Consider the following 23,255-nt stretch of genomic DNA (forward strand, 5'->3'; position numbering starts at 1 on the left):
GGCTTATTACCTGTAGATCATAAGATCATAGAATCGTAGAGTGGTTTGGGTTGGAAGGACCTTAAAGATCGTCTAATTCCAACCCCCTGCCATGGACAGGGACACCTTCCACTAGACCAGATTGCTCAAAGCCCCATCCAGCCTGGCCTTGAACACTTCCAGGGGTGGAACATCCATAACTTCTCTGGGCGATGTCATCACCCTCAGAGTAAAGAATTGCTTCCTTATATCTAATCTAGATCTACCCTCTTTTAGTTTAAAACCATTACCAGTAGAGTGAATCCTGAAGGACAGAGTTAAGGCAATCCCAGCCCCCTCTCTGGGCTTTATTTTATTTTATAATGTTTATTTTATTTGCAAGCAACTGAAGGTGCTCCCTGAGCTCAGTCCATCCCATGGCAAGACTTCACATTTGCCCTTGCTGCATTTCATGAAGCTTCTGAAATATTTAAATCTTTATTTCTAGTAGCACGTTAACTATGGTGTTAACTGCATCAAGCAGTTCCCACTGTTCTCAGCACTAAGTGCTGTCTGGGTGTGAAATCACCTTTTTCTTTTGTGCTCTTTGAACATAGAGCTGATCCTTGCATTGTTCTTCCACATAGGTCATTGTTTAATGAAATCCAAAATGTGAAGCTGCTGAGTGTACCCTTGCATAAACAATTTTTTTTTTCTTGACTTATTTTCAGGCATACCCAGAATATCTTATTACGTACCAGATTGTGAAACCAGAAGCTCCCTCACAGACAGCAACAGCAGCAGAGCAAAAGACCTAGTAGCTACAGATCGCTGAAGAAGGAAATGAGTTCAATCTCGGACTGGGTGGATGTGTGTTTCACAATATCAGTATCATAGAATTCTTAACCTGCAAATAAGCTGTATGTCTTTTATAAAGCATTGCTGTCTTGATGAATATGGTATGAGTAACTCTTGCATACTCGACTGCTACTGTTCCTTTTGAGGAAGGTTTACAAGAGACTGCCTTTTAATAATATATCTCAGGCTCCTAGTCTCTGCAGTTACCACGTGTAAAATAATGTTGTTTTGATCTAGACTTTGGAAACATTGTGCAAACAGAAATCTTTTTCACAGCCATCTCACATGTTAAAATTTCAGACACTACTGGTTGGGTTATTTTATTTGCAGATAAGTTGCATTAAGCCCGTAATTTTCTTTTCAGCATGCAGCACTCATTTTATGTTTTCAAGAGATGTTAGTCAACTATTTATTTTCCTTTTGTATTCTGAAGTTGAGCCAGAACCTTCTTAAAGATATTTTGCACAAAGTCAAGTTGACGAAAACCATTAAAAATGTAATATGAATTTCATCTGAGAAGGGGCTAGGTCCAGTTCTTCAATATAGGGGTTTTTTGCACATCTCTGAGCAAACAGTACTAATGAGTGAGTGGAACTTTGGAATGGAAACAAATCGTGTCAATTTGCTGCTTTGTGTAAATTTCCTGGGGCAACCCATAGGAAGTGTTTGGAAGTGTAAAAAAACAGCTCTTGTACTTGAAAGAACTTCATGTAGCAGGTCAGTGCCCTCCCCTGGTATCTCTAAAAGAACATTTCACAAGGCTGCTATTAAGTACGTGCGGTTTGTGAAATGTTCCCCAGTTACAGTGGCATATGGTTTTGCTGGAAGACGGGTGAAAAGTCAGAAGGTTGCATGTACAAGAACGGGTCTGGGTCTCATTCCTCTCTTTACTGAGACCTAGTAACTGGGTTTCAGACTAGTAAGGGAGAGCATTACAGCAGTTTAGTGTCACGTCTGGGTGACATCAGAGTTGAACAGCTCAAGTGATTTACATTTTTTTAAAAACATGGCTTTTACATTTTGATGAGAACAAACTTAAAAATAATAATAATAATAATTAATAATAAGTTAGCAAGTGGATTTGTTTACAGGTTTACCAGAGAGCAAAGCTAGGATGTATTCACCCTAATCCCCTTCCATGCAAGTTCCCAGGTTTATTTTGTTGGGTAGGAGAAAGTTATTTTTAAATATAGCAGAACACCAAAAAACTTCGTAAGTCTCCCTCATGAAGGATTTAGATTTACCAAAAGTGGAGATCAATTTCTTTTTTTGAGTTGTTTTTACAGCTTCAGAGAAGGTTGAAAATCAAGCCATGTTCGTTTGTTTTTTGGTTGTTTTCTTGTTGTTGTTGTTTTAAACAACCAATGTCATGTGTTTCAGTGTTGAGCACATAAGGACTGGAGATAAAATGTTCCTGTGAACAGGCTGTACATTTCCCTGTCAACCAGCACTGCTGAATAACTGATGATCCAGTTCATGCATACAGGCTTTATCGCCCCTTAAGCAAGGAAATGACAGAATCGTGTGCTTTTAGTTTACAAAAACGTGCTCCCTGCAAGTGGGATTTGCTGACGTGTTCGGACAAAACAGACTTAAACCTGAAGAGCTTTTCACTTTCAGCTTTAAGACACAAAGTTTTCATTTTTAGCATTAAGACATTAATGTTGCAGCAAGTTATCCTCATAGAGGAATTTCACCCACTGTAAAATTAGTCATCTGATGCAGTCTGGCTACCTGCACATTGTCTGTTTGTAATATCCATAAAGAAAACCTTAGAAATAGCAATACACTAGCAGATCTTGAGCTTTGGATTTTATTTTTCTTGAGCTGGCACTGGATTTATGGTTTCCACTTCATTTTGTGACCTGATGAAATATGTAGCTTTCAAGTCCAAGCCAGGCTCTAGCCTAGATGTCCTTTTAAATCAAATATCATTGATAAAATCGGATGCTTGTATTTTGGCTACTTGTTTAATAGTGTTAGGGTTGGAAAGATCACCACTAGGCTTTGAAGATTTGTATTCATCATTTAAGTTTGGGGTTTGTTTTTAATTTAGTTAATAATGGAGTGGGGGGATGTGCCTATCTACGCTAGGGTTTCAGATAGTGGTGTGAGTGCGTGTTGCTCACCATCCCCATTAGACATAGTTTTAAATGGTAAAAAAATTGTGCTGCTTAAGTGAGCAAAACAGTTAATGTGGGTGTGGAAGTTCAAAGCTTTACATCTTTGAAAAACAAGAACAAACCTGAAAACAAAAAACCCACCATGCTCGTCCCGGACTTTGTTCTTGTTTGTTGCTTCCTGTGTGCTAATTGAACTTCATCTGGGTTTCTTCAGGAGCCTTCAGCTTCTAGAGGATACAAATATACTGTTCAGTATTTTTGAACTGCCAGTGTTACGTATCTGGTGTTCTGTGCAGAGTAAAGGTGCTGCGTGAGGAAGTCATTTTGCAGTGGCTTTTGTTTTGTAATGGCGTGATCTCCTTTCTGTTTGTGGCCAGACACAGAGGAAAACCAGGCCTGATGAGACCGTGTGTCACAGAAGACTGTGCAGGAGCAGCGTGTGCCTCTGCTGGTGTACATGTACCTCCTTGTAGTTCCAAACACAGTGAGGATCTGCCTATCGGTATTAAAGTTCCCCATGAAAAACCTGATCATGGTTTTGATGGTAGAGCTGCAGCTGGCAGACTTCTACAGTGCAGATGTTGCTGCTGCTGCTTTAGCCAAGGGAATTAACTTGAAGCCTCCTTCTTCTAGAGAATGGGACGTGGCAGGTTGCCCCATCCCTTCCTGGAAAGGGCAGACAATGATACAGGGGTGCTCCTTTGCAGCACCGGGTCACCAGTGGTGGGTCAGAGTAGGAACTGAGGAAGCAAGAACACACTGGGCTGAGCCATCTCGTAGGCTTGGGAGGCTGGGCACCTCCCTCTGACTCCAGGAGGAGCTGTTACCCATGGGACATCGCCTGGTGTATGCTGGGGAAGGAGACAGTTGTCTAGTTGATCTGTCCATGTCCTGCTAGGGAAATACTTTGAGATCTGTGCAGTTTGTGGCAGGACAGAAAAACACTTCACCATGTAGCAAGGACAGGAGGTTCTTGCTCTCCGTTGCTGAAACTGTTTCCATGAGACAGAGGCATTGGGTACCTGGTGCAGTGACATTGCAGTCTGAATGCGGTGGATAAAAAGGCTGTTGGAATTAAAAACAGAATACCCTACCTTAGTAAATGGTATCTTATTTTCTCATCCTTCCATCCATATGCCAATCTTATTGTGATCCCAGCTCCATGAAACTCTATTGTACTAGTGTCATAGTTTTGCAGCCACTATTGTTCTCTAGTCCAAGGAATGAGAATTGTTTTGTTTTTTTTTGTTGACCTCTTGTGTTTTGAATGTTTGCGTGTGACGTGATCAGATTCCACTCCGTTATGCAGCAGGAATTTCTGTTGCCTGCACAATTCTGTACTTTGGTAACGGCATACCCCAAAGCAAAGTTTTACACTGAAACAATAGGAAAGCCTCCCAAAATGTTCTGCGGTGCTGCCTTTGGTGGGCAGTGGGCACAGGATAGGTGTTGTGTGTGAGTCTGAACAGCTTCTTGAGAAGGGTGCTTTGGCTCTGGAAACCAGCCTGCTCTAACTGCTCGTTGAAGCCATAAGTGGAGGAGATACCTGCTCCCCGTGAACGTGGGAAGTGCTGAGGGATGCAGACACGTTGTGCCACCGCACAGCCTGGCTGCGTAGATAGCACCAAATCCTCTCAGAAAGTCTCCTGCATCCCTGCCGTGAAGGAGCACCTCCTGTACGTGCACCACCTAGAATTGTCATGAGGGACTACGAAGAGAAATTACCCAGGGACAGATTTTTCCAAAAGATGTGAAAAAAGGATGGGTCCCAACCTCAAAATAGGCCAATTGGTTTTAACATTGCTAATCATTCTCGGCAGCTGAAGGTCAGGAACTGTGTGAATTTATTTTTAATGGGATCCTATGATTCTCCCTTTCCAAGCTGCTCAGAAAAACTAGCTTGGATATCCAGAAGGATGTGTATCCCAGGCATGTTTTGGTCATTTTAGGTTATGCTGCAACCCTCCTGGGTAAGAGATGGCAAAGTGTGGATTCAGTTCACTCCCAGGTGGCGAGTGCCTCGGGAACCTTGGTAGACTTGAACCCACTGATGGTCTTTGAGTAGTTAGGAGCATGCTCTCCTCATCTTTCAGAGCACAGCGTGGCAGTGTCCCCACCAATCTGAACACATACCAGATACAAAACCTAGAGAATCAGAGGACAGCATATGCTGCTTGAAACCCCTGGAGGCAGGTAAATGAGCCCTCGAGTCGGCAGGAAACAAGAAACAGAGGCAGTCCTGTTAACGCACAGACCCTGGTGGCATATCACCCGACTGGCTGGGACAGATCTCCTTGGTCTCACTGGACCTCTTGGTGGCAATTCCTAGTGCTGGTTCCATTGAGGTGGTTACTAATGTAGCTTGATTAAGAGATCTCTATTACAAGGTAATTTTGACACTGTTTCTTCTTAACATCCACACTACTTGCTTCAGCTTGGGAAATTGAAGTATTTTCTTTGTTCTTCCCTTGCCACAGTCCTGTGAGCTTACGCGTCTTCATCGCTCCTTCTGCCAACCCCAACGGCAGTGTACCTGGGGGTTGAGTTTTTAGACTTTTTTATATAACTTGTCTTCATAACTAGCCTTTTTTTTTTTTATTTCCTCTCTTGGTTGCCAATTACCTGGAGCTGGGATATCATTTATTTATTTCCTCCTTTACCCTCTCTAAAAGAAGACAAAGGGCAGGTTCTCAGCCTATCTACATGGTGGACCGTAGGTAACATCGTTGTAACAACTGAGTTTGAATTATAAATGTGCTTGGCTAAATGTCTGATCTGCAATACTTGTAATAGTTTAAAACTCAATAAATACATTTTTAACAGTTGCTCTGTAAAAGCTGAGTGTTTGCACAAACTGCTGCTCGGGGAGGAGACGCTCCCCGTGGCCTTCAGACAAACCCGCTCCGGACACAGCTGTTGAAAACCGTTTTATTATTATTTTCTCCAAACAGTTTTGTTTTCTCCCTCCCTCAGGCAATAAATAAAAAGTCGATTTCTACAAAAAAAAAAAATAATTACAAAATAAAAGGAACAAAACCATACATATGTACACCAGCCACACAGGCAGCTTACGTTGGATTGGGCTGAGGGGGAAAGAGGTAAGGCTACACATGTGGGTTGAAGACGAGGCATTTTTTGGGCTTGGGCCACAAGCAGAGGTGCACGGGTGACTGAGACCCTACAGCCCAGCTCAGGTGGATGAACGCTGTGCAAGGAGCCTGGCCTGTGGCATGCACTGGTCATGGAGTGGGGGAATCTTGAAAACAACAGCTGGAGGACAGCAGTCAGAGGAATCAAGAGCCTGGGTTGCTGCCCTTACCCCTTCTTTCTCTTCTTTAAACTACAGGAGGCTTGGCAGAATTTGTATGGGAACCAGAGACCCACAGAGACACAGTGGCCAAAAAAACAAACAAACAAACAAAAAAAAACAACAACAACAAACCACGCATCACTTAGCACTGCATCTCCCCTTCCATGCTCTCTTGGAAGACTCTGAACTCCTGGCCGCAGAGGCTGCTCTTCCCCCAGGAATGGACTCAGACAACGCCTCGGGTTGCCAGCACTGCCAGCTCTTGCAGTGCCTCTTCAGGCGCTGTCAGAGGTGAGGCTGAGCGCAGGCGCTCTGCTCTCACCGCTCCTGCTGGCCCCAAAGCCCTGCCTGCAGCAGCAGCGCCTGTTGCTCCAGCTCAGGTAAGCAGCACCTACCCCATGCACCTGCGTCTCCGTTCAAGGAGAGTCCTGGGCAATAAAAATAATCTGTGCTCCCTTTTCAACCCAGAGGGAAAAGCCAAATAAGGCAGGGGTAGGAATGGGATGGAAAGGGGGGTGTGTTTTTAATACAGCAGAATCGGGATGGAAAGAGATGAAGACCAGGCACTTCAGGAAACCCAGTGTACTATTTGTTTTTTCCTCCCCCAAAACCGCGCCTGGCCAATGTCAGGGTTTGTGGCTCTCACAACTTCCATGCTTTCAGGACATAAAAAGCAATAAAAGATGAGATGAGGTAAGAAATTTCTCTATGAAAAAAAAGACATCGAGTCCGGGGTGAGTGGCAGTGTCCAGCACTATTGCTTAACGTTACGGGGCTCCCTGCTCGCCCGCCCTCCCTACGCCGCCCCCATCTGCCTGGCTGGCCTCGGACCCTGAGCTAACAGCTGGGGGACATCGTGATGGGGCTGTGCAGGTACGGGAGGCTGCTGGGGGCGGTGTGGACGCCCACGGAGACGGGGAAGCTGAAGACAAACTGGGAGTTGGGGGTGGAGGCGGCCTTGCCCCGCTCCCGCAATGTCCCCGACGGGCTGACGGCTTCCACGGCGCAGGAGGTGGCCAAGACCTGAGACTCGAACTGCAGCAGCTGCCCCATGAAGCTGAAGTTGGGGGAGATGATGCTGCGGCGCTGCTTGACGAATTCGAAGGCCTCCTCCAGCTTGACGCGCTTCTTCATCATCAGGTAGGCCAGGCAGATCGTGGCCGAGCGGGAGATGCCAGCCTGGCAGTGGACGAGGACCCGGCCACAGCACTCCTTCACCGAGTCTGCAGGGAAAAAGGGAGACGTGAGGCTGGCACGCCTCCAACGAGCCCAGCCCCTGACCCAAAGAGGTGAAAAAACACGGGCGCAGCAGCGCCGAGCAGGCACTCACCGATGTACTCGATTGCCTCCATGAACCAGGAGCTGATGTCGGCTTTGTGGTTGTCCTCCACGGGGATGCACTTGTACTGGTAGTGCCCCTCGAAGTGGTTGGGGCAGTCGGAGGAGACGTTGAGCAGCGCCGTGATGCCCAGCGCGTCGAGCGTGTCCCGCCGCGCGGCGTGGTGGGCGCTGCCAAGGTAGAGGAAGGGAAGGATTTCCACGGGGCCACCCTGGTGGAGAGGAAAACAGCAGGTGAGCGCGGGGCAGGACACAACGCCGGCTGGGGAAGGGCCGGGAGGCTGAAGCAGGACCCGATTGCAACGAGGGAAGGCAAGCAGGGAGCGGGCAGACCCGCTGCACATGGGGTTTCTGGACCCACCTGGTCGTGAAGGGGAGTCCCACAGGAACTGAAGCCCAGATCCAGGGGCTCGGCGCTGCTGAGGGGTGAGATACTGCTCAGGGTCTTGGTTTTGGCACAGAACTCAGGATACTCCGAGGCAAAGCGCTCATAACCCCCTGCAGGAGGAGAGACCAGAAGTGTTAGAGCCGCGCTCAGAGCAGGGCAGAGCGGCACAGAGCTTCCACCACAGCACAGCTGCTCTCCAGAGAGAGATGGCCACTGCCTCCTGAGGAGTGCCAGTGAAAGGACAGCGTGCTGCTCCCACCCACCGCCAGGGAGATGAGCAGGGGTGACCCCTGATCTCTCCCAAATGGGCAGGCAAAACAGAGCTGCCACCTGTGGGCTTCCTGGGACAGGGAAACTGCGGTAGTGGCTGCGGATAAACACCTCGGGGGAAATATCCTGCGGTCATTCAAATCAGATCAACAACCCTGACATCCTTGTGGAGTCTGATCTTGAGCCTAAAACACAAGAAATTGGGTGTTGTACTGTCACCGCAGGAATCTAGCTGGACGAAGCCCCGTGCTCCAGGACAGATGCTGCAGACACCCCCAGCTGCGGGGTCTGGGCTGGCAGATTTGAGCCTGGCAGAGCACACGTAGCAGGACACAGTCCCTGCCACACCTTCGCTCTAAGACTGCACTGAGCAAGGCTGGGTGCTCCAAAGACCAGCAGGAACGAGAATGTGAGCTCCCAGCTGGATGCAAGCGGGTCCAGCAAAGCCACCCAGGAATCCTCTGGCACCTAGAGACCAGTCCGGCACCTCGCTGTCCTTTATGGCTTGCTTCCCCTCCACCAGGAAGGATTTTGGTCCCTTAAAGCAGAAAAAATGCATATACACCACTCAACGTGCACTGACCCACTCCTGTGATCGGGGCCGTTTGTGGTGGCTGCGTTTCCAGAAGCTGACAGTCCTTGGCAGTCCTGTTGGTCAGACTTGGAGGAGCACCCAAAAAAACAAGTGTCCATTACAGACACCTTCTCCTGGATCTACCAGATCCCCTTCTCTGGGCCACCACACCATCCTAAGGTGGAGCAGCTGCCCAAGGTTGTGTGGGAAAATGAGTTTCCTCCTTGGATAGGCAACGTGACCCCTTCAACAAGTCAAGGGTTTCTCCTGAATGTTTCTCATCGGCCCTAAAGCCCGATTAGTGAGGCACCACGTTCAGCAGCTCCATCCAGCGCTGTGCAGTTCCCTTTGGGCTGTTCCCCGTTATCACCTCTGACCACGAGATGCCTATGCTGTATGTGCAAAAGGGTCTGCAGGCCCCTGCAGGATCCCCTGCCCAGGGACCACAGTGCACAGGGGTCCATCATCAGACACCTGGCTGGGCTGTTTAACAGGGAGCCCAGCAGAAACCTGGCTTCAATACAACAGCTCTGGGTCTTCTGTGCCCTGAACCCAATAAATTTGCATTTAGACAAATGGGTTAGCACGGGTAATACAAAAGCAGAGCAAGCTGGATCATTCGAGTAGTTCCACGTGAGCAAGAGGTTTCAAGTGCTGGGACAGCTTCTAAGAGCCTGTTCCTCAAAACAACATTTCTGTTTGCTTTTTCCTTAGAAATACAGGAGCAGTAACCCCAAACAACCTCACTCAAGAACAATGGGAGCAGCAGAAGCCCTCAGCTGACCCAGGCCATTGGTGAAGAACGGCATTTCCTGCCACACGCACAGCTCCCAGCGCGGTGACAGCTCACGGCAGAGCACCCAGCAGCGCGATCCCCAGCGAGCACTCGCTGTGCGAGCCCTCCCTCAGCAGGGCACCGTATCGCAGCCTCAGCACAGCTCCTGCTGTTTTTACTGTAGCTGGCACGACAGAAGCGTTAGCTCCTCCATCTATCAACCCCCTCAATGGATCTGCTGCTCCGTGCTCACCCCTGCTGTAAGTAAACCGGGGAATAAACTCACTCTCAGGTTGTGAAATAAAAATAAAATAAAATAAAATAAAATAAAATAAAATAAAATAAAATAAAATAAAATAAAATAAAATAAAATAAAATAAAATAAAATAAAATAAAATAAAATAAAATAAAATAAAATAAAATAAAATAAAATAAAATAAAATACACAGAGCTCATCCAGGATCCCGGCTGAGCACCCTCCTCCCCTAAATAATCTTATGGCAACCCTCAGGACCAGCAACTCCAACTGTTCACAGCGCCTCGTTTAACACATGCTGATGCTGAGAGCATTGAGGAAGAGGGGGGAGAAGCCCCCATTGCTGCTGTAGTAGTGAAAGGAGCACAGAGGCGATACCAGGGGTCTCCCCACTGCAGGGGGACATTGGCATGCCAGCAGGGTTATGATTTTGGGTGGCTTTTTGTGCGTGTAGGCGCAATCCCTTCTCTGTACCACCAAGCCGGGGATGAACTCGCACAAAGAGGGGGCGATCCTCCCTCTTCCACTTGCTGCACCTTGGGCCCACGGATTTTGCCCCTCGCCCCCAGGACCGAGAGCATCAGCCCTGGGCAGCGCCGAGGGGCTCGCTCAGCCCTGCTGCCCCCCCTGCGCTCCCCGGGAGCCTCCCACCCCCCGGCTGCGCCCTCCGGCCGCCACCCCCGCGGTCCGGGCACCTCGGGGAGCGGGGGCTCGCCCCGGGGACAGGCGGGGGTCAGGAGGCTGAGGAGCTGGGGGGGGCTGAGCGGCGGGACCCCCCTTTTTTCCCCCCTTCCCCCGGTACCTGCGAGCAGGCGGATGTCGGCGCGCGCCGAGTCGCGACGGAGGGCGCGCACCACCAGCGCCACGGTGCTGTCGTCGCGCAGGGCCTCGGCTCGGGGGCTGCGCTCGTCGTAGACCACCACGGCGGCGTACAGCCCGGCCCGCAGCCGCGCCCGCACCTCGCCCTCGGCCGGCAGGATCTGCTCCAGGCTCACCGCCCCCTTGGCCCTTCGCCGCACGATCGTGTTGCAGCGCACGTTGAGCGCCCCGCGGATGTGGCCGGCGCTGTGAGCCAGGAAGGGGCGGCAGTCCAGCACCAGGCACCGCCCGGGGCCACCGGAGGAGCCCCCGGGGCCACCTCCGCCGGGCCCGGGGCTCGCCTCGTCGCGGCCCACCAGGCGCCGCAGCGCGCTGCCCTCCATCTCCCGCAGCCCCTCGGTGGCCACCATGGTGGTGGCGGTGTCCCTGTCCCTGTCCCTGTCCCCGTCCCTGTCCCCGCGCCCCCCCGGCGCCTCCGTCCCTTTACTACCCCCCCGGCCCGCCCCGCCCCGCCGTGCGGCGCCGGCCGCATGAATGGCCGGGGCGCGCGGGAAGGGGCGGGGGGCGCTGACGTCACCGCCTCCATTCATAAAAAAAAAGAAAAGCCACGGGGGGGCGGCTCCGCGCGCCGGCCATCTTCCCGCCAGGGGGCTTTTTGTGAATGGGGAAGGGCGGCGGGAGGGAAGAGGGCGGGGGGCGGCTCCGCGGGAGCCCCGCGTGGACACCGCCAGCCCCCGTGGGGACCCCCCCCGCCTGGGCGCGCACCCTGCAGCCGGCACCAACCCTTCGCAAAGCTCCGCAGGAGTGTAGTCCCTCTGCCAAAACGCCCGCCGCCGCCACGCTTTTCCTTTGTCAGAACACACCACCAAAGCCCTCAGCCCCCTGGAAGGCTTCGCTGTTTCCATTTCCTACGCGGAGGAGCCCCATACCAGGCTAAAATACAGAAGTGAATTCACAGCCCCGAAGTGACGCCCGAAGGACCTTCCCGTAACCAGCACCCAAACACCGCCGGTCATTTAATCCAGAATCCCTCTGTGGGGCTGCTTTCAAACCAAAGCCTTGATGCAAAACCCCATGTCAGTAGCAGTGCCTGGGTCATTTCCTGAAAACAGGCACTACCAGTCCCTAATATCTGCTTCAGAGAGCGCCAGAAGGTGCCCGTCTACCACTACATGGACCTGGAAATTGTGAGAGAAAGGTTAAGGGTTTATCCAAGCCCATCTGCCCCAGCCATTGCTTTCCACAGAGGGCAGCATTTGAACAGGCGGGCTCAATTCCCCTCCTCTGCGCGCACATTAGCTCTTTATTTGGGTAAGGCGAGGTAACACCTTGCTGTGCGTGCCTTCCTGGGAGGGATCCAGCCTACTGTGCGCGTTGAAGGCCTAAAGCTGGTGCCAGTGCTGTGGCCTGGATCTGCCTCTCCCTTCCAGCCTGTTCTCTGACCGCTGCCAGGTTCTCCCCTGCATGTGTCAGCCTGCTCCTTGCACTCGTGGCTCTCCTGTGCTGTGCCAACCCTTCTGCAGGAGAGCCAAACCAAGCTGGCTGTGGGGCACACATAGGTGCCCTTTATGTGATACACCCCCTCCATGAACGTATTTGAACCTGTTACCTAACACAGCAGGGATGGAAGCTTGGTTTGCTCTACTCCGACATGAATCAGACACAAGGAAAGAAGAAACCCGTTTCTACTGATGTAAGCCAGACACTGATTGCCAGCGAGAGGCCAGGGACATGCTTTCTTCCCTGAAGTACAGCTATCAATGAGATCAAAATGCTCAAAATGAGAATGTGATTTCAACCTAATTCAAAATCACACTCTCATACCAATGTGACTGAACTCAAGTTGGACTGGTGAATGTGTCTCAGGACATTTTACTCGAGAGCTAACGCCCAGATATGCCTTTTTCTTTGTTCCTCTTGGGGAGATGTCAACCACCCCCATGCGATAAGCTAGACTGCTGTCTTCAGTGCCTTCTGCACTATTAATTCCTGCTCTGATACTAAAATTGCCTGACCAAGGGCTGGCAATATGTCCTTGGAGCCAGGGCCTGACATCCTAGTTTTTCCTATGTGGACCAAACTGATCTGAGGTGGGAAAGGAAGGGAACACTGACATCGGTAGAAGAAGAAGGAAGAAATTTGGCTACCTGTCCCTGGCTGTTTTCATGAGCACTGATGGAAGATATTATTTCAGGATGGAGTATGGATATACATGCATGTGCCCATGCCTCTGATGACTTCCAAGTGCTTCCACGTGTTTTTGCTCCACTCCCAGCTGTTCATCTCTTTATGTCTTTAAGGAGGTGGCGGGTTTCCAGCTTGGACTTAGTGGAAGATAAAATGCACCCGGCCAGGCTGCTGGGAATGCCATCGTGCACCTACACCAGGCGTCCTCACAGTCGTTCTCCTTGTTGGCCATGTATGGCACTGATACTGTGGTAGTGCACCCAAAGGTAGAGCGTCAAAACCGTACCAAGTTGATGTCACCCAGCCAGGATCTACCTCTATAGGGCTCTCCCTTGCCACAATTGGCTCAACAGGACAACCAAGAGCCATCAGAAAAGCTTGTACGGCAGAAACCACAAGGCAAAAGAAGCAATGCGATTACCTGAGGAAAGGGAGGTGTTGGGGGAGAGAGAAGGCCGCACAGCTTCATTTCCTGACTTTGCAATCTTGGGGAAGTGCGAAAGTTAAAGTTCCTGGCAAATGGCATCTCTGTAATGCAACCTGAAATAAATCCTGCTGGAAAACAAACAACAAGAGAGAAGGGGTGGGGTGGGGGAGGAGGGAGAGGGACGAGGAGGGAGCACAAGAGGCGTTCATTTCCTTCACAACGGATTCAAAGAATCATCTTTTATAGTGCCCTGGCCAGGAGAGGCGATTGTGGAAGGAGGCTGGAGGGAAATGAATTGTCAGAGAGGCACATATTTGGATGATTAAATGTCAGTGTGTACCTTGAATTAAGGAAAAGGAATTTACACTTCGTCTCACTGTGGAAGTGAAAACCAAATTAGAGCCAGGCTGTAAATTTGCCAGCCAATAGATACCAATTTGCTTGGCTATCTAAATGCCCAGGGAAACGTTGAAACACGATTCCCCCAGGTGGCCAAGGGCTGCTGGGGGCAGCTGCTGAGTCCAGCGAGCCCTCTGGGCTCCTCCTGGCTTTCCTGGCTCTCCTCCCCTGGCTCCTGGCCCCACTGCACACGTGTGGGGTGCTAGCACGCTGCTCCACTCCCTGTGTCTCAGCTCCCCAGCAGATGTGCCTGCCTTGGTGCCACCTGGGCTTGAAGGCAGGCTGGTATTTCATCAAGATGCAGTTTTCCCAAGAGCCTGGCTCCCTCCTTCCTCCTGGTCAGACAATCTGCCAGCTGTAGGGAGGAAGCACCGAGCTGTGCGCCTGCTTCGCTTGGCGTGCAGCAGAAGCTGCAGCGTAAGGAAGCTGCCATCGCCCCTCAGCAGCTCCCAGCTGTTAGCTGAAGGGCTGAGTGATTCGTCCCGTTGTGCCCAGAAAGTCTGTGCCACAAAAGAAAGGAGGAATTGAGGTCCTACAGCTTGCAAGGCTGTGCTCACCCACAACACCTAGCCCTGCTGCTCCCTTTTGTCCCCGTGCAGCACCTTGCTGGGCTCTTCTCGGCATCTCTCTCACTATTTTTCCATCTCCCCCTCAGTGAAGGGCAGTGCAGCAGTGGAAGAGTTAACAGAGTCACGTTAATACATCCGTGCTCTCTTTTTCTTTAGGGCATGCTTGCATATTAATGCAGGGGAATGGCAATGAACCTGTCTAGGGAGGCTAAAGGGAAAATTATGCAATGTCGGATGAGAAGGTGGAGGAGGGGATCGTGCTCACTTCCAGGGTTCTCCTCTCCCTCAGCTCCCTCTGGCCGAGCATGAGACAACCTGGAAGTGAGGGGAGTGCCTGGACGCAGGTCGTGACTTGGCCCCACCTGCACTGCCTTCCCGTGGGCTTGCTAAGCCCGTGACATGCGTGCTTCAAGTCACCCTGGACATGCTTTTGTTTTAAACCCAGTGCCACAAAGCAGAAAGGTTGAGAGAGCTGGGGATGTCCAGCCTGAGGGAGAGAAGGCTCCAGGTGAGCCCATTGCAGCCTTTCAGTACTTAAAGGGGGCTTATAAAAAGGATGGAGAGCAACTTTTCGCTTGGGCAGATAATGACAGGACAAGGCGGAGTGCTTTTAAATTGAAGGAGGGGAGATTTAGGTTAGATATTAGGAGGAAAACTTAAACTGCAAAGCCCTGAACAACAACCCAAAAGCCTCTGACAGCACGTGAAAACTGCAAGAAGCCCTGCCAAGTCTGCTTTCTCTGCTCTCTGCCTGTGTTCATAATCCCTCCTCCGGTGAACCGCCCTACAGATTGTATCTCACGAAGCAGTATTCTTGCTCTTGCCCTGCAGTAGGTGAAAGAGTGAGGGTTTATATTCGTGGAGAAATCAGCTGTAAATCAGCCAGGCAGGAGACTAATAACTGGGCTCCTAATCTGTATAGGTGAGGGGATGGAAAAGGAAGGCAAAGGAGCTGCTGAAGGCAAAGGAGCCCTTTCTCAGAAGAGTCAGGGATGCTCCGTATGCTCACATGGCTACAGCTGGATTTTGCCTATGCAAAGCTGATCGGGGCAGGACACACTCAAATTAGCTGCATGCAAAGTGGTCCAAACCACCTTCTGCTTCTGGTTTGGTGCACTCCCCCTCTACCTTGTCTTTTGCCACCGCCTCCTCCCTTCCTGCAAAAGTCAAAGCGACTCAAACCACATCGGGTGAAAAATAAGAGCTCAAATCCGGCAGTCAATGAACAGGAGCGGGATTTTAGGAGGATATAGCTGCTGCTAGGTGATTATCTGAGGCTCTTAATTCGGGCTGCGTGGGGGTGGGGAGCTCCACATCAGGCCTAATTGCTGTAACTGCCTCCTCAAAATGCCCGTGCCCTTTGTTTAGGGTCTGCTTGGTTTGGTGGAAAGGTGCAGGGGGACACACGCTGCGGTGTTTTGGGGCTGGCTGCTGGGGGCATTTCCAAGGACCAGACAGCGGGTGAGGGCTGGCAGATCTCCATGTCACTCCAGCTCTGGTTGGGCTGGAAACGAAATGTTCACTGCTGGAAATGAAATAATGCTCACTGCTGAACATTTCTACAGTCCTGGTGGACAAGGGCAATCCACACCAGTAAGCTACCTCCTGACACAGGAGCTGGCACGAGCTGCCCTTGACTTTTAGTCATTTTCTGATGCATCCTTCGTGCTGTGCCAGCTGCCAGGACCCATCAGTGCCCTGTGCCCACCTCCTTCTGCTCTCCTGCCTTCTCCAAAAGCCCCGACGCCGGTCACGTTCCAGACATCAGGCTGCACACGGTCTGTATTCATGTTATGATGCCCATGGATTATAAAACAACTGTAGAAGCGAGGTGGATAGAACAAACATAAGGGAAAATCCCAAAATTTCAAGGGCTTCCCTCAGGGATTAAACTGATATTTTCGGCCGCAGAATTTGGCGTCGCAGCAGAGCCACAGAAGAGCAAGCTGATCCCCTCCTCTCGGTGTGCTGCAAGACAGATTCAGTGCAAGGGACCAGCCTTGGAAATTATTGTGGTGGAAACCAGCAAGGCATGTGGCAGCATTTAATTTTTAACACAACCTGTGACTTTCTGCCTCTAACGCCTGTTGGATCGATCACGTGTGAAGCCAGAGCTCACTCCCAAAAGCTGGCTGGCCCCAGTTCAGTGTGTAATCACAGGCCTGCAGATCCCAGCAGAGGCCTCCTTTAGGACCATCGCTGTTTGCAAACAGAAAGAGAAACGCGTCCCTTAAATCTCCCGGTGTTTGGTTGAGATTTGGGACTCTACGACAGGGCTGAAGCTGGGCTTTGGGTAATGCTTGTTGCTGGGAAGAAGGAGTTGGGGAAGAGACATTTTTTCCCGTCGGCTTAGGATCAGAAATAAGACGCTGTTATATAAGCGTGGCTGCAGCCTATTTATACATCGTGTCAGACTCGTACAGGCAGACCATGAATGACAAATCTCACACTAATTCCTACGAATATAACAGTGGTCCAGAGCTGAGCTCTGAAGCAGCAGTGAAAAGGCACATCATTGTATGTCAGCAGTAGGTGGGACTCCCCTTCAAACTATACTGAAGGACGGGTGCACGTGGCTCATCCCTTGCACCCATTTCTGATCCCCAAAGTGCCAGATCGCGCATGGCGTTCACCAGAGGAATGCCTGGCTGCAGGATCCCGTGCGTGCCTCGAGAGATTCAACACCAGTAGGATAAATGCCTTGAAGCAAAGCTGATTAAGTGTTGTTAGACACAGGGAGACTGCCGAGCCAGAAATGTTCAGAGGATGCAAGAGCACCCTGAATCCAAATGGCATGCACTGGCCCTGTTTCTGTGTGTTCCTCCCTAATATTAATGCTCAATTAGTTGTCAAGTTGCTGTCAAGTTGTCTTGGGTCAAAATGGTCAAGCGAAGCTAACATAGACATGTCTGTGTGGGTCTCACCTGGTGGGCATGGCCCAATCCTTGCCTGGGATCCCCCTCAAGATAATTACAGCCATATATAAAACATGGTTTCAAACCCAGGAATGACTTCTGAGGCACAAAGAAGCAGTCATTGTAATTGCGACCAGACAAAATCCCAAATCAGGTTCAAGTTTAAAGGCAGGTTGTTTATTTTCTCCATCACCTTCCAGCCTCAGCTCTGCAAGCAATTGGATACCACTCCTTCTGCCAAGATCCCTCTCAGGGCAGCTCTGCTGGCACCCACGGAGACCTGAGCATCCCAGCCATTCGTGGGAGGTCATGGCAAGAGGAGAAACTCTGTGGGCCTCCTTTGTGCTCCTGGCTCATCTCCCTTCCCTGCCTCGCAGATGCTTTCAGCTCCCGCTGAGCTTTCCACAGAAATCCAGAGGGGACCCGTGGCCCTGGCCTGTCACACCCCGCTGGTCCCCACCAGAGATGAAGCAGCCGTAGGGTCAAGCACGGAAGGCCCGGGGGCTCAGATGTGACCGCAGCTGCTGTGGAGATTTCCTCTGCACCCCCAGCAGAGCCCCGTGGCTGATTCACCTCCTGTCAGAGCACATCAGGCACTGAGTCACCCACAAAATGCGTCAGATCCTCCTGTCTGTGGAGGGCTTCACGGGCTTTGCCCCCAGCACCCCCGCTGGACGGTGAAGCTGGGCCTTCTCCGGGAGGGCACGGGGATGGGAAACCTTTGCTGGCAGAGGTCTGTCCCTGCAGGAATATAAAGCCAGGCTTGACAGCTCTCTCAGACTCCTGTGATTTGCATCTCCTGCCAAAGCATGGCTGGCAAGAGCTTAAGACCCCGAAAATCTCCGTGAGGAGCATTCTCCTTCTGCCCCTTGTTTTGGAACAGGAACAGCAGATGCAGTAGGATTTTCTGCTAATCAGATGGCTTCAGTACATGTCCTGGCCAACCCAACAGCACTGGGAGCCCTGAAGGGATGCTTGAGCTCCAACCATAATGTAGGGGTACAAAACGTCCACCTACACTGATGACCTGGTTGCAAATGCGCCTTGCAAACAGCACAGACCAGGACAGCGCTTCCCAGGTGACTCCTCCGGTCTCAGGCAATTTGTGCCCAGGGGACTTCCTGAGCCGGCGCTGGGATCTCCGTCCCCAGCAACCTGCCGTAGATGTTTCCTCCATGAGTAGACCCAGGTGCTTTTTGAACTCATGCAAATGCTCAGCGTCCGCAGCATCCTGCAGCAAGGAGTTCCTCCGCTTCCTGGGGCAAGAGCCACCTCCTCAGGCTGGCTTTGAACTCACCACTTCCTCGCTTTGCTGCTCCTCCGTGCTTCTGGCCTGGAAGAGACGGGCGTTTCGTGCCTCCCTCCCTCCGGCTGTGGGAGCAGAAAAATAGCATTTTGCTTGCTGCTTTCTTTGGGAAACTTGCCCTGAATTAACTGACCAGAACAAGGGTTAATTTTGCCAAGTTGATTCAGAAGAATATTGCCCTTTTTTTTTTGCAGCCTGTTTGCTTTACCACACAAAGGATGCACAGACAGCTCTCTACTCAGCTTCCAGAGAGTGCTGCTCACTAATTAATGTAAAATATCACCTAATAATTCTGTCAGCACATCATCTTCTGAGAAAGACACTGGGTAGCATCGTGCTCTTCTCGGGGGATGGAAGCAATTTCTGGAAGTCCTCCCATGATGTGTGAGCGCTCTCCAGGTTGATAATTCCTCAAACCCTGCCATTCAGAGCTCCAGCCTGGTGAGCTCATGGCTTGTGAGACCTAAGACATAAGTTGTGCATGTCTGTGCTGGTGGATGTGTGCTGCCAACACACATTGGCTGGTGGATGATGGTAGTAAAGGGAGAAGTGACAAAAATGATCACCTCCAAGTGGAAAGAGGAAGGAATAGGAGGTCTCTAGCAAGCTTTACGTATCATTTCAAGCTTACATGAAGCAAAATATACGTGTGAGTCAAGCCATGTGCACACACAGACGTGTATGCATTGCAAATGTCGGTCCTTGGGTGTGTTCTTGCTTATTTTCAGCGTCACTGCCACACGTCCCCAGCGCACGGCTCCGGCGACGCAGCCCCAGCCATCTGTTTAGCCAGGACAGCTGGCAGATAGCAGAGGCCAGCGCCAGCAGCCTGCCTCCCTCGGCACCAGGTCCTGCCAGACTCACTCGGAAAGGCGATTTCAGCCACGCCAGATGAAAGCCAGGAGGTGGCACTGAGAGGGTGGGCACCAAGGCACCACGCTCCCCCAGCCCTACACCAAAACTCTTCTCTGCTGCCAGGCAGCGTGGTCCCATGGCAGGAGAAATCCCCAGAAACATCCATTTTCACCCCACATTTTCATTTCAGCTGGGAGAAGCTACAGGAGAGCTGTCCAACCTGGTCCTCCTGGGGGGACTTTCCCTGGGTAGGATATTTTTTTTTTCTTGTTTTATTTTAAAAAATGAAACATTTCCTCTAACTCTTTCAGCATCCTTGGTGCAACTACTACTCAGTGGCTGAGGGAGAGCGCGGTGAGCAGTGATGCTGAGCACAAGGAAACCCTAACACAGGGAAATGCGAAGGGGAAGAGGAAGGGAGGCCAACAGCAGGGCCCTAGGGGCTCGCCAAAGGTCAGGGCAATGGTGGCAAAGTGCAGGAAAGAGGAAGGAAAAGAAAGGAGGAACCGCCAGCCCCCCGGGAAAGGTGTGGAAAACCACATCCTCAGCGCATTTGTCCTGGTGTTGGCTGAGATGGAGTTAGTTTTCCTCCCAGCAGCTGGTGTGGTGCTGTGTTTTGGGTTTGGGATGAGGACGATGCCGATGTTTAGTTGTTGCAGAGCAGTGCTTACACTAAGCCGAGGACTTTTCTGCCTTTCATACCACCCTGCTGGTGAGGAGCTGGGAGGGGACAGAGCCAGGACAGGAATTTTCTCCCCAATTCTCTCCCTCATCCAAGGGGGAGGGGAGTGTGCTGTGTGGTGCTGAGCTGCCTGCAGGGTTAAGCCACAGCTTAAGAAGGGAAGCCAAAACAATTTACCCAGAAGCAGGGACCTCAGCTGAGTTACCACCACGCTAAGGGAACCTCATTAATCAGGATTAGTCCTTGGGATCCCCCACTGATGGCAAAGCCACCAGGGTGACTGCAACCCACTGTGGGTCCCTGCGCCCTCCCCGTGTGGTGTGCTGGCTTCTGTTCCACTCGAGACTCCTCCTGGGGTTAGGAGCATGGTATAAGATAAAAGAGGAAGGGGAAATCCCTGACGGAAGGGCTGTTCAGAGCTGTCCATCCTGGCAGAGGTGGCGTTTGTTTGGGTTTGCAGCAGGTCACTTCACCCCCAGGGAAGGTTTCTGTAAATGTGCCCATGTGACAGCTTTATGGAATAATGTTGAGATCCACATACAACTCCTGCAGACCTGCTGGGCCACGGGACAACCTGCCTGCCCTTTATTTGGAGAGTAAATAATTGGCAGGAACATGTTTTTGCTTCCTGATGTGGGTGCTGGCTGCCCCATTTCTGTATGCTTGTGAAAAACAACACAGGTCTGAGGGAAAAGCTGAGCTTTCCAATTCTCATGAAATTTGCTGTGATGATTTTTCACCGTTCCCTGGGTGTTACACACGTCCCTGTCAGCTAAGGAAACCCACCCTGTGCCACTGAGTCCCGCCTTGTCCTGTCCTGTCCTGTCCATCACAAATGTGCAACGGAGGAAGAGTCCACTTAAAGCACTCTCTGTTTTTCTGAATTGCCTTGATAGAGCCTGTAGGGGGGAAAAAAATAGCTATGAGAAAGAACTAGGGACTGCGAGGAGCCTGGATATAGACAATACTATCAGGGAAGAGTATCCTTCCTCTCCAGGGAAGTGCAGCCAGGGCATACAGCAAACACTGATGGACGTGTGTGCATGGCAGTGCTCTCGTGGGAAAAGGAACTGGCATTGCTATTTTACACGAATTTTTAGTTATATGTATGAATTGGTAATGCACGTGGTTATTTTTTTGATGTGCGTGACAGTCTCAGTGATTTGTGGTGAGGGTGTTTTGGGGCACACACGTCTCAGCATTGAGTGAAGGCACGCTCAGCCAGCACAGATGGGCTTCGTGTTAGCCCATTTCCCTTTCTCTGACACAGGAGAAATGCATCTTGCATTAGTGCTATTTCCTACCCACTTAGAAAGGAAGAAGTGGGTGGTGGCCACATCCCTTTCTCTGAAGGCTGCCCCCCAGCAAAGGGGGGGCCCAGGGCTGATAGGGGGGAGCAGAGGAGGCCCACTACAGCTCTGCCTCTGTTTGAAGCACGTCAGACTTGTCTTTTAACCACCATCACAAAGCCAAGGGGCAGTGCTGCCTGCAGCAAACCCTCTCCAACCTCACCTAAGCACCACAACATCTTCCTGCTTCTTCACTGCCCAGCAATGCTGGCTGCAGTCCTGCCTTCCGAGGGGATCCCTGCCTTAGCTTGAATCTTAGCAGGAAAATCTCCTTTGTCCTTATTTTTATTTTTTTCCTTGAAGCTGTGCCACCTTGCATCACCCGTCACTCAGCAGGAAGTTTTGTGCTGATAACAGGTGCTGGTGGGGATGCTGGCTAGCTGCTGTGGTCACCGGCTGGGAGAAACAAAGCCCCGGCAGGGAAGGCTGCCCAGGCTCATGAATTGCACAACGTAACGAGCAAATATCATTAACAAGAGGCTGCAGTCTCTTGGCTTCGGGCCCTCCCCCTCTCCATGCACAGAGGCAGATGTCAGGGTGTCAGGGCAGCATCTCCCTCCGATGCCCTGCGTGCCTGCAGCTCATGAAATGCTCTCCAGGGCATTGCCAGCCCAGCATGGCCCCTCTCTGCCTTCCCTTAGCCCTGAGACCTCCAGGACAAGCCATTTATTGTCCCTGTTGCATGGCCTCTTCAGTCCCCCCATGTCCCAAGCAGGGAGATGGTGCAGACATACATGTACTTAAGCCCAGACACCCGCTCACAGAGTCCAGTGTAAGCTTAAACACATATTGAGCCGTGCTGATTTATTTGGACCCTCTGATGCTCCAAGGGCTGCTTCTCTTTGGCATTGAGGGGTGGGTCTCTTCCATTACCATTTTGTCAGTGGAAGAGATGTTAAGGCTAGGGTCAGAGAAAAGAAAGGGCTGGAAATGTTCTCCGTTTCCTGGAGGCGGCCACATTTCCTAGAGGCGGAAAAATATTTTCCCCCCACAAATCGCTCAGTCAACCAAAGGATGAGTCACTGGTCTCCTGCATTTCCACCTGACCCACTTTTGTCTTGCCAGGGCTGACTGCAGAGCTGCTGATTCTAGGATACGCGGATGCAGAGCCGTGGAGCTGCAATGCTTTGGGCTCCACCTGCTTGGAATAACCTGGGAAGAGGGAAGCAGCTTTTCAGCCCCGGGCTTCCCTTGAAGGCAGAAAATAACGTCAGTGCCTGGGCCACCATCAACATCGGCTGCAGTGAGGAGGTCCTGGGGGCCCCTGCCCCATCTCCTCGCTGCCGCAGGGAGGTTGGACACCCAGCAGCTCCGAGATAAGCCCGAGGTCTGGGGCTGTGAAACTGTTACTCCACAGTTAGGTTTCCCCCCCGGGAAGTCGAAAGGAATAAACAGCAGATGGGGCTGCCTCTTCTGCTCGCCTGCTAATGGGTTTCAGCAGGCTGCTCCTAATTTGCATCGCTCCTGTCCGTGGCAAGGTGCTGTCGTGAGTCAGGACATTTGTGCAGCCTGAAGGACAAGCATCTCTCAGAGATGCTCGGAGGGCCGTGCCCACCAGCTGTCTGCTCACCTCCTCACTGCTCTGTCCAATACAGCCTCTCCTTTTCCAAACCAAGGAGCTGAGAAACACAGGGTAGTGGCAGAAAGCAGAAATGGCATCCCAGGCACAGAAACAGCCCTGGGCAGCAGCATAAATAGACTTGTGCTCGCTCTGCTTTGTGCATGGTGGTGTAGGGATCTTTTTCCACCACCCAAGAAAAATTCCTGGCAGTTAACTGTCCATTCAATTTGCACTTTCCATGTCCAAGGCATTGTATTTCCTATTTTCCTAGCTATTACATCTCAAAGGGGGGATGCAAAAGCAGGGGACTTGCCTTGAAACCAGATCAGGATTTGC

General features: G+C 51.2%; 2 protein-coding genes across 3 annotated transcripts in view; one reads left to right on the forward strand and one right to left on the reverse strand.

Annotated features, from left to right (window-relative positions):
* Positions 1-5,764, forward strand: part of TNKS (tankyrase) — a 100,886-nt gene extending 95,122 nt beyond the window's left edge. For both annotated transcript variants that reach the window (XM_072037055.1, XM_027455879.3), the window contains exon 27: positions 690-5,764. In XM_072037055.1, coding sequence (XP_071893156.1) covers positions 690-776 — 87 coding nt within the window. In that variant the 3' untranslated portion in view covers positions 777-5,764. The remainder of the gene's footprint in view (positions 1-689) is intronic.
* On the reverse strand, positions 5,506-11,169 carry DUSP4 (dual specificity phosphatase 4). The gene is made up of 4 exons (XM_027455880.3): positions 10,653-11,169; positions 7,949-8,085; positions 7,580-7,799; positions 5,506-7,472 (listed from the first exon to the last, which is right to left on the reverse strand). Exons 1-4 carry the CDS (start codon positions 11,077-11,079, stop codon positions 7,087-7,089), a joined length of 1,170 nt encoding a protein of 389 aa, XP_027311681.3. The 5' UTR covers positions 11,080-11,169; the 3' UTR covers positions 5,506-7,086.
* Positions 11,170-23,255: the final 12,086 nt, after the last annotated feature.

The sequence above is a fragment of the Anas platyrhynchos genome, chromosome 4 (assembly GCF_047663525.1).
Source record: "Anas platyrhynchos isolate ZD024472 breed Pekin duck chromosome 4, IASCAAS_PekinDuck_T2T, whole genome shotgun sequence".
Classification (NCBI taxonomy): Eukaryota; Metazoa; Chordata; class Aves; order Anseriformes; family Anatidae; genus Anas; species Anas platyrhynchos.

Bases quoted from the DNA above. Each gene is read 5' to 3' on its own strand.
- DUSP4 (XM_027455880.3), bottom strand. From the start codon at position 11,079: ATGGTGGCCACCGAGGGGCTGCGGGAGATGGAGGGCAGCGCGCTGCGG. The intron at 7,800-7,948 runs GTGGGTCCAGAA...CCTCTCCACCAG, and splicing joins GGACTCCCCTTCACGACCAG to GGTGGCCCCGTGGAAATCCT. The intron at 7,473-7,579 runs GTGAGTGCCTGC...TTTTCCCTGCAG, and splicing joins GGAGGCAATCGAGTACATCG to ACTCGGTGAAGGAGTGCTGT.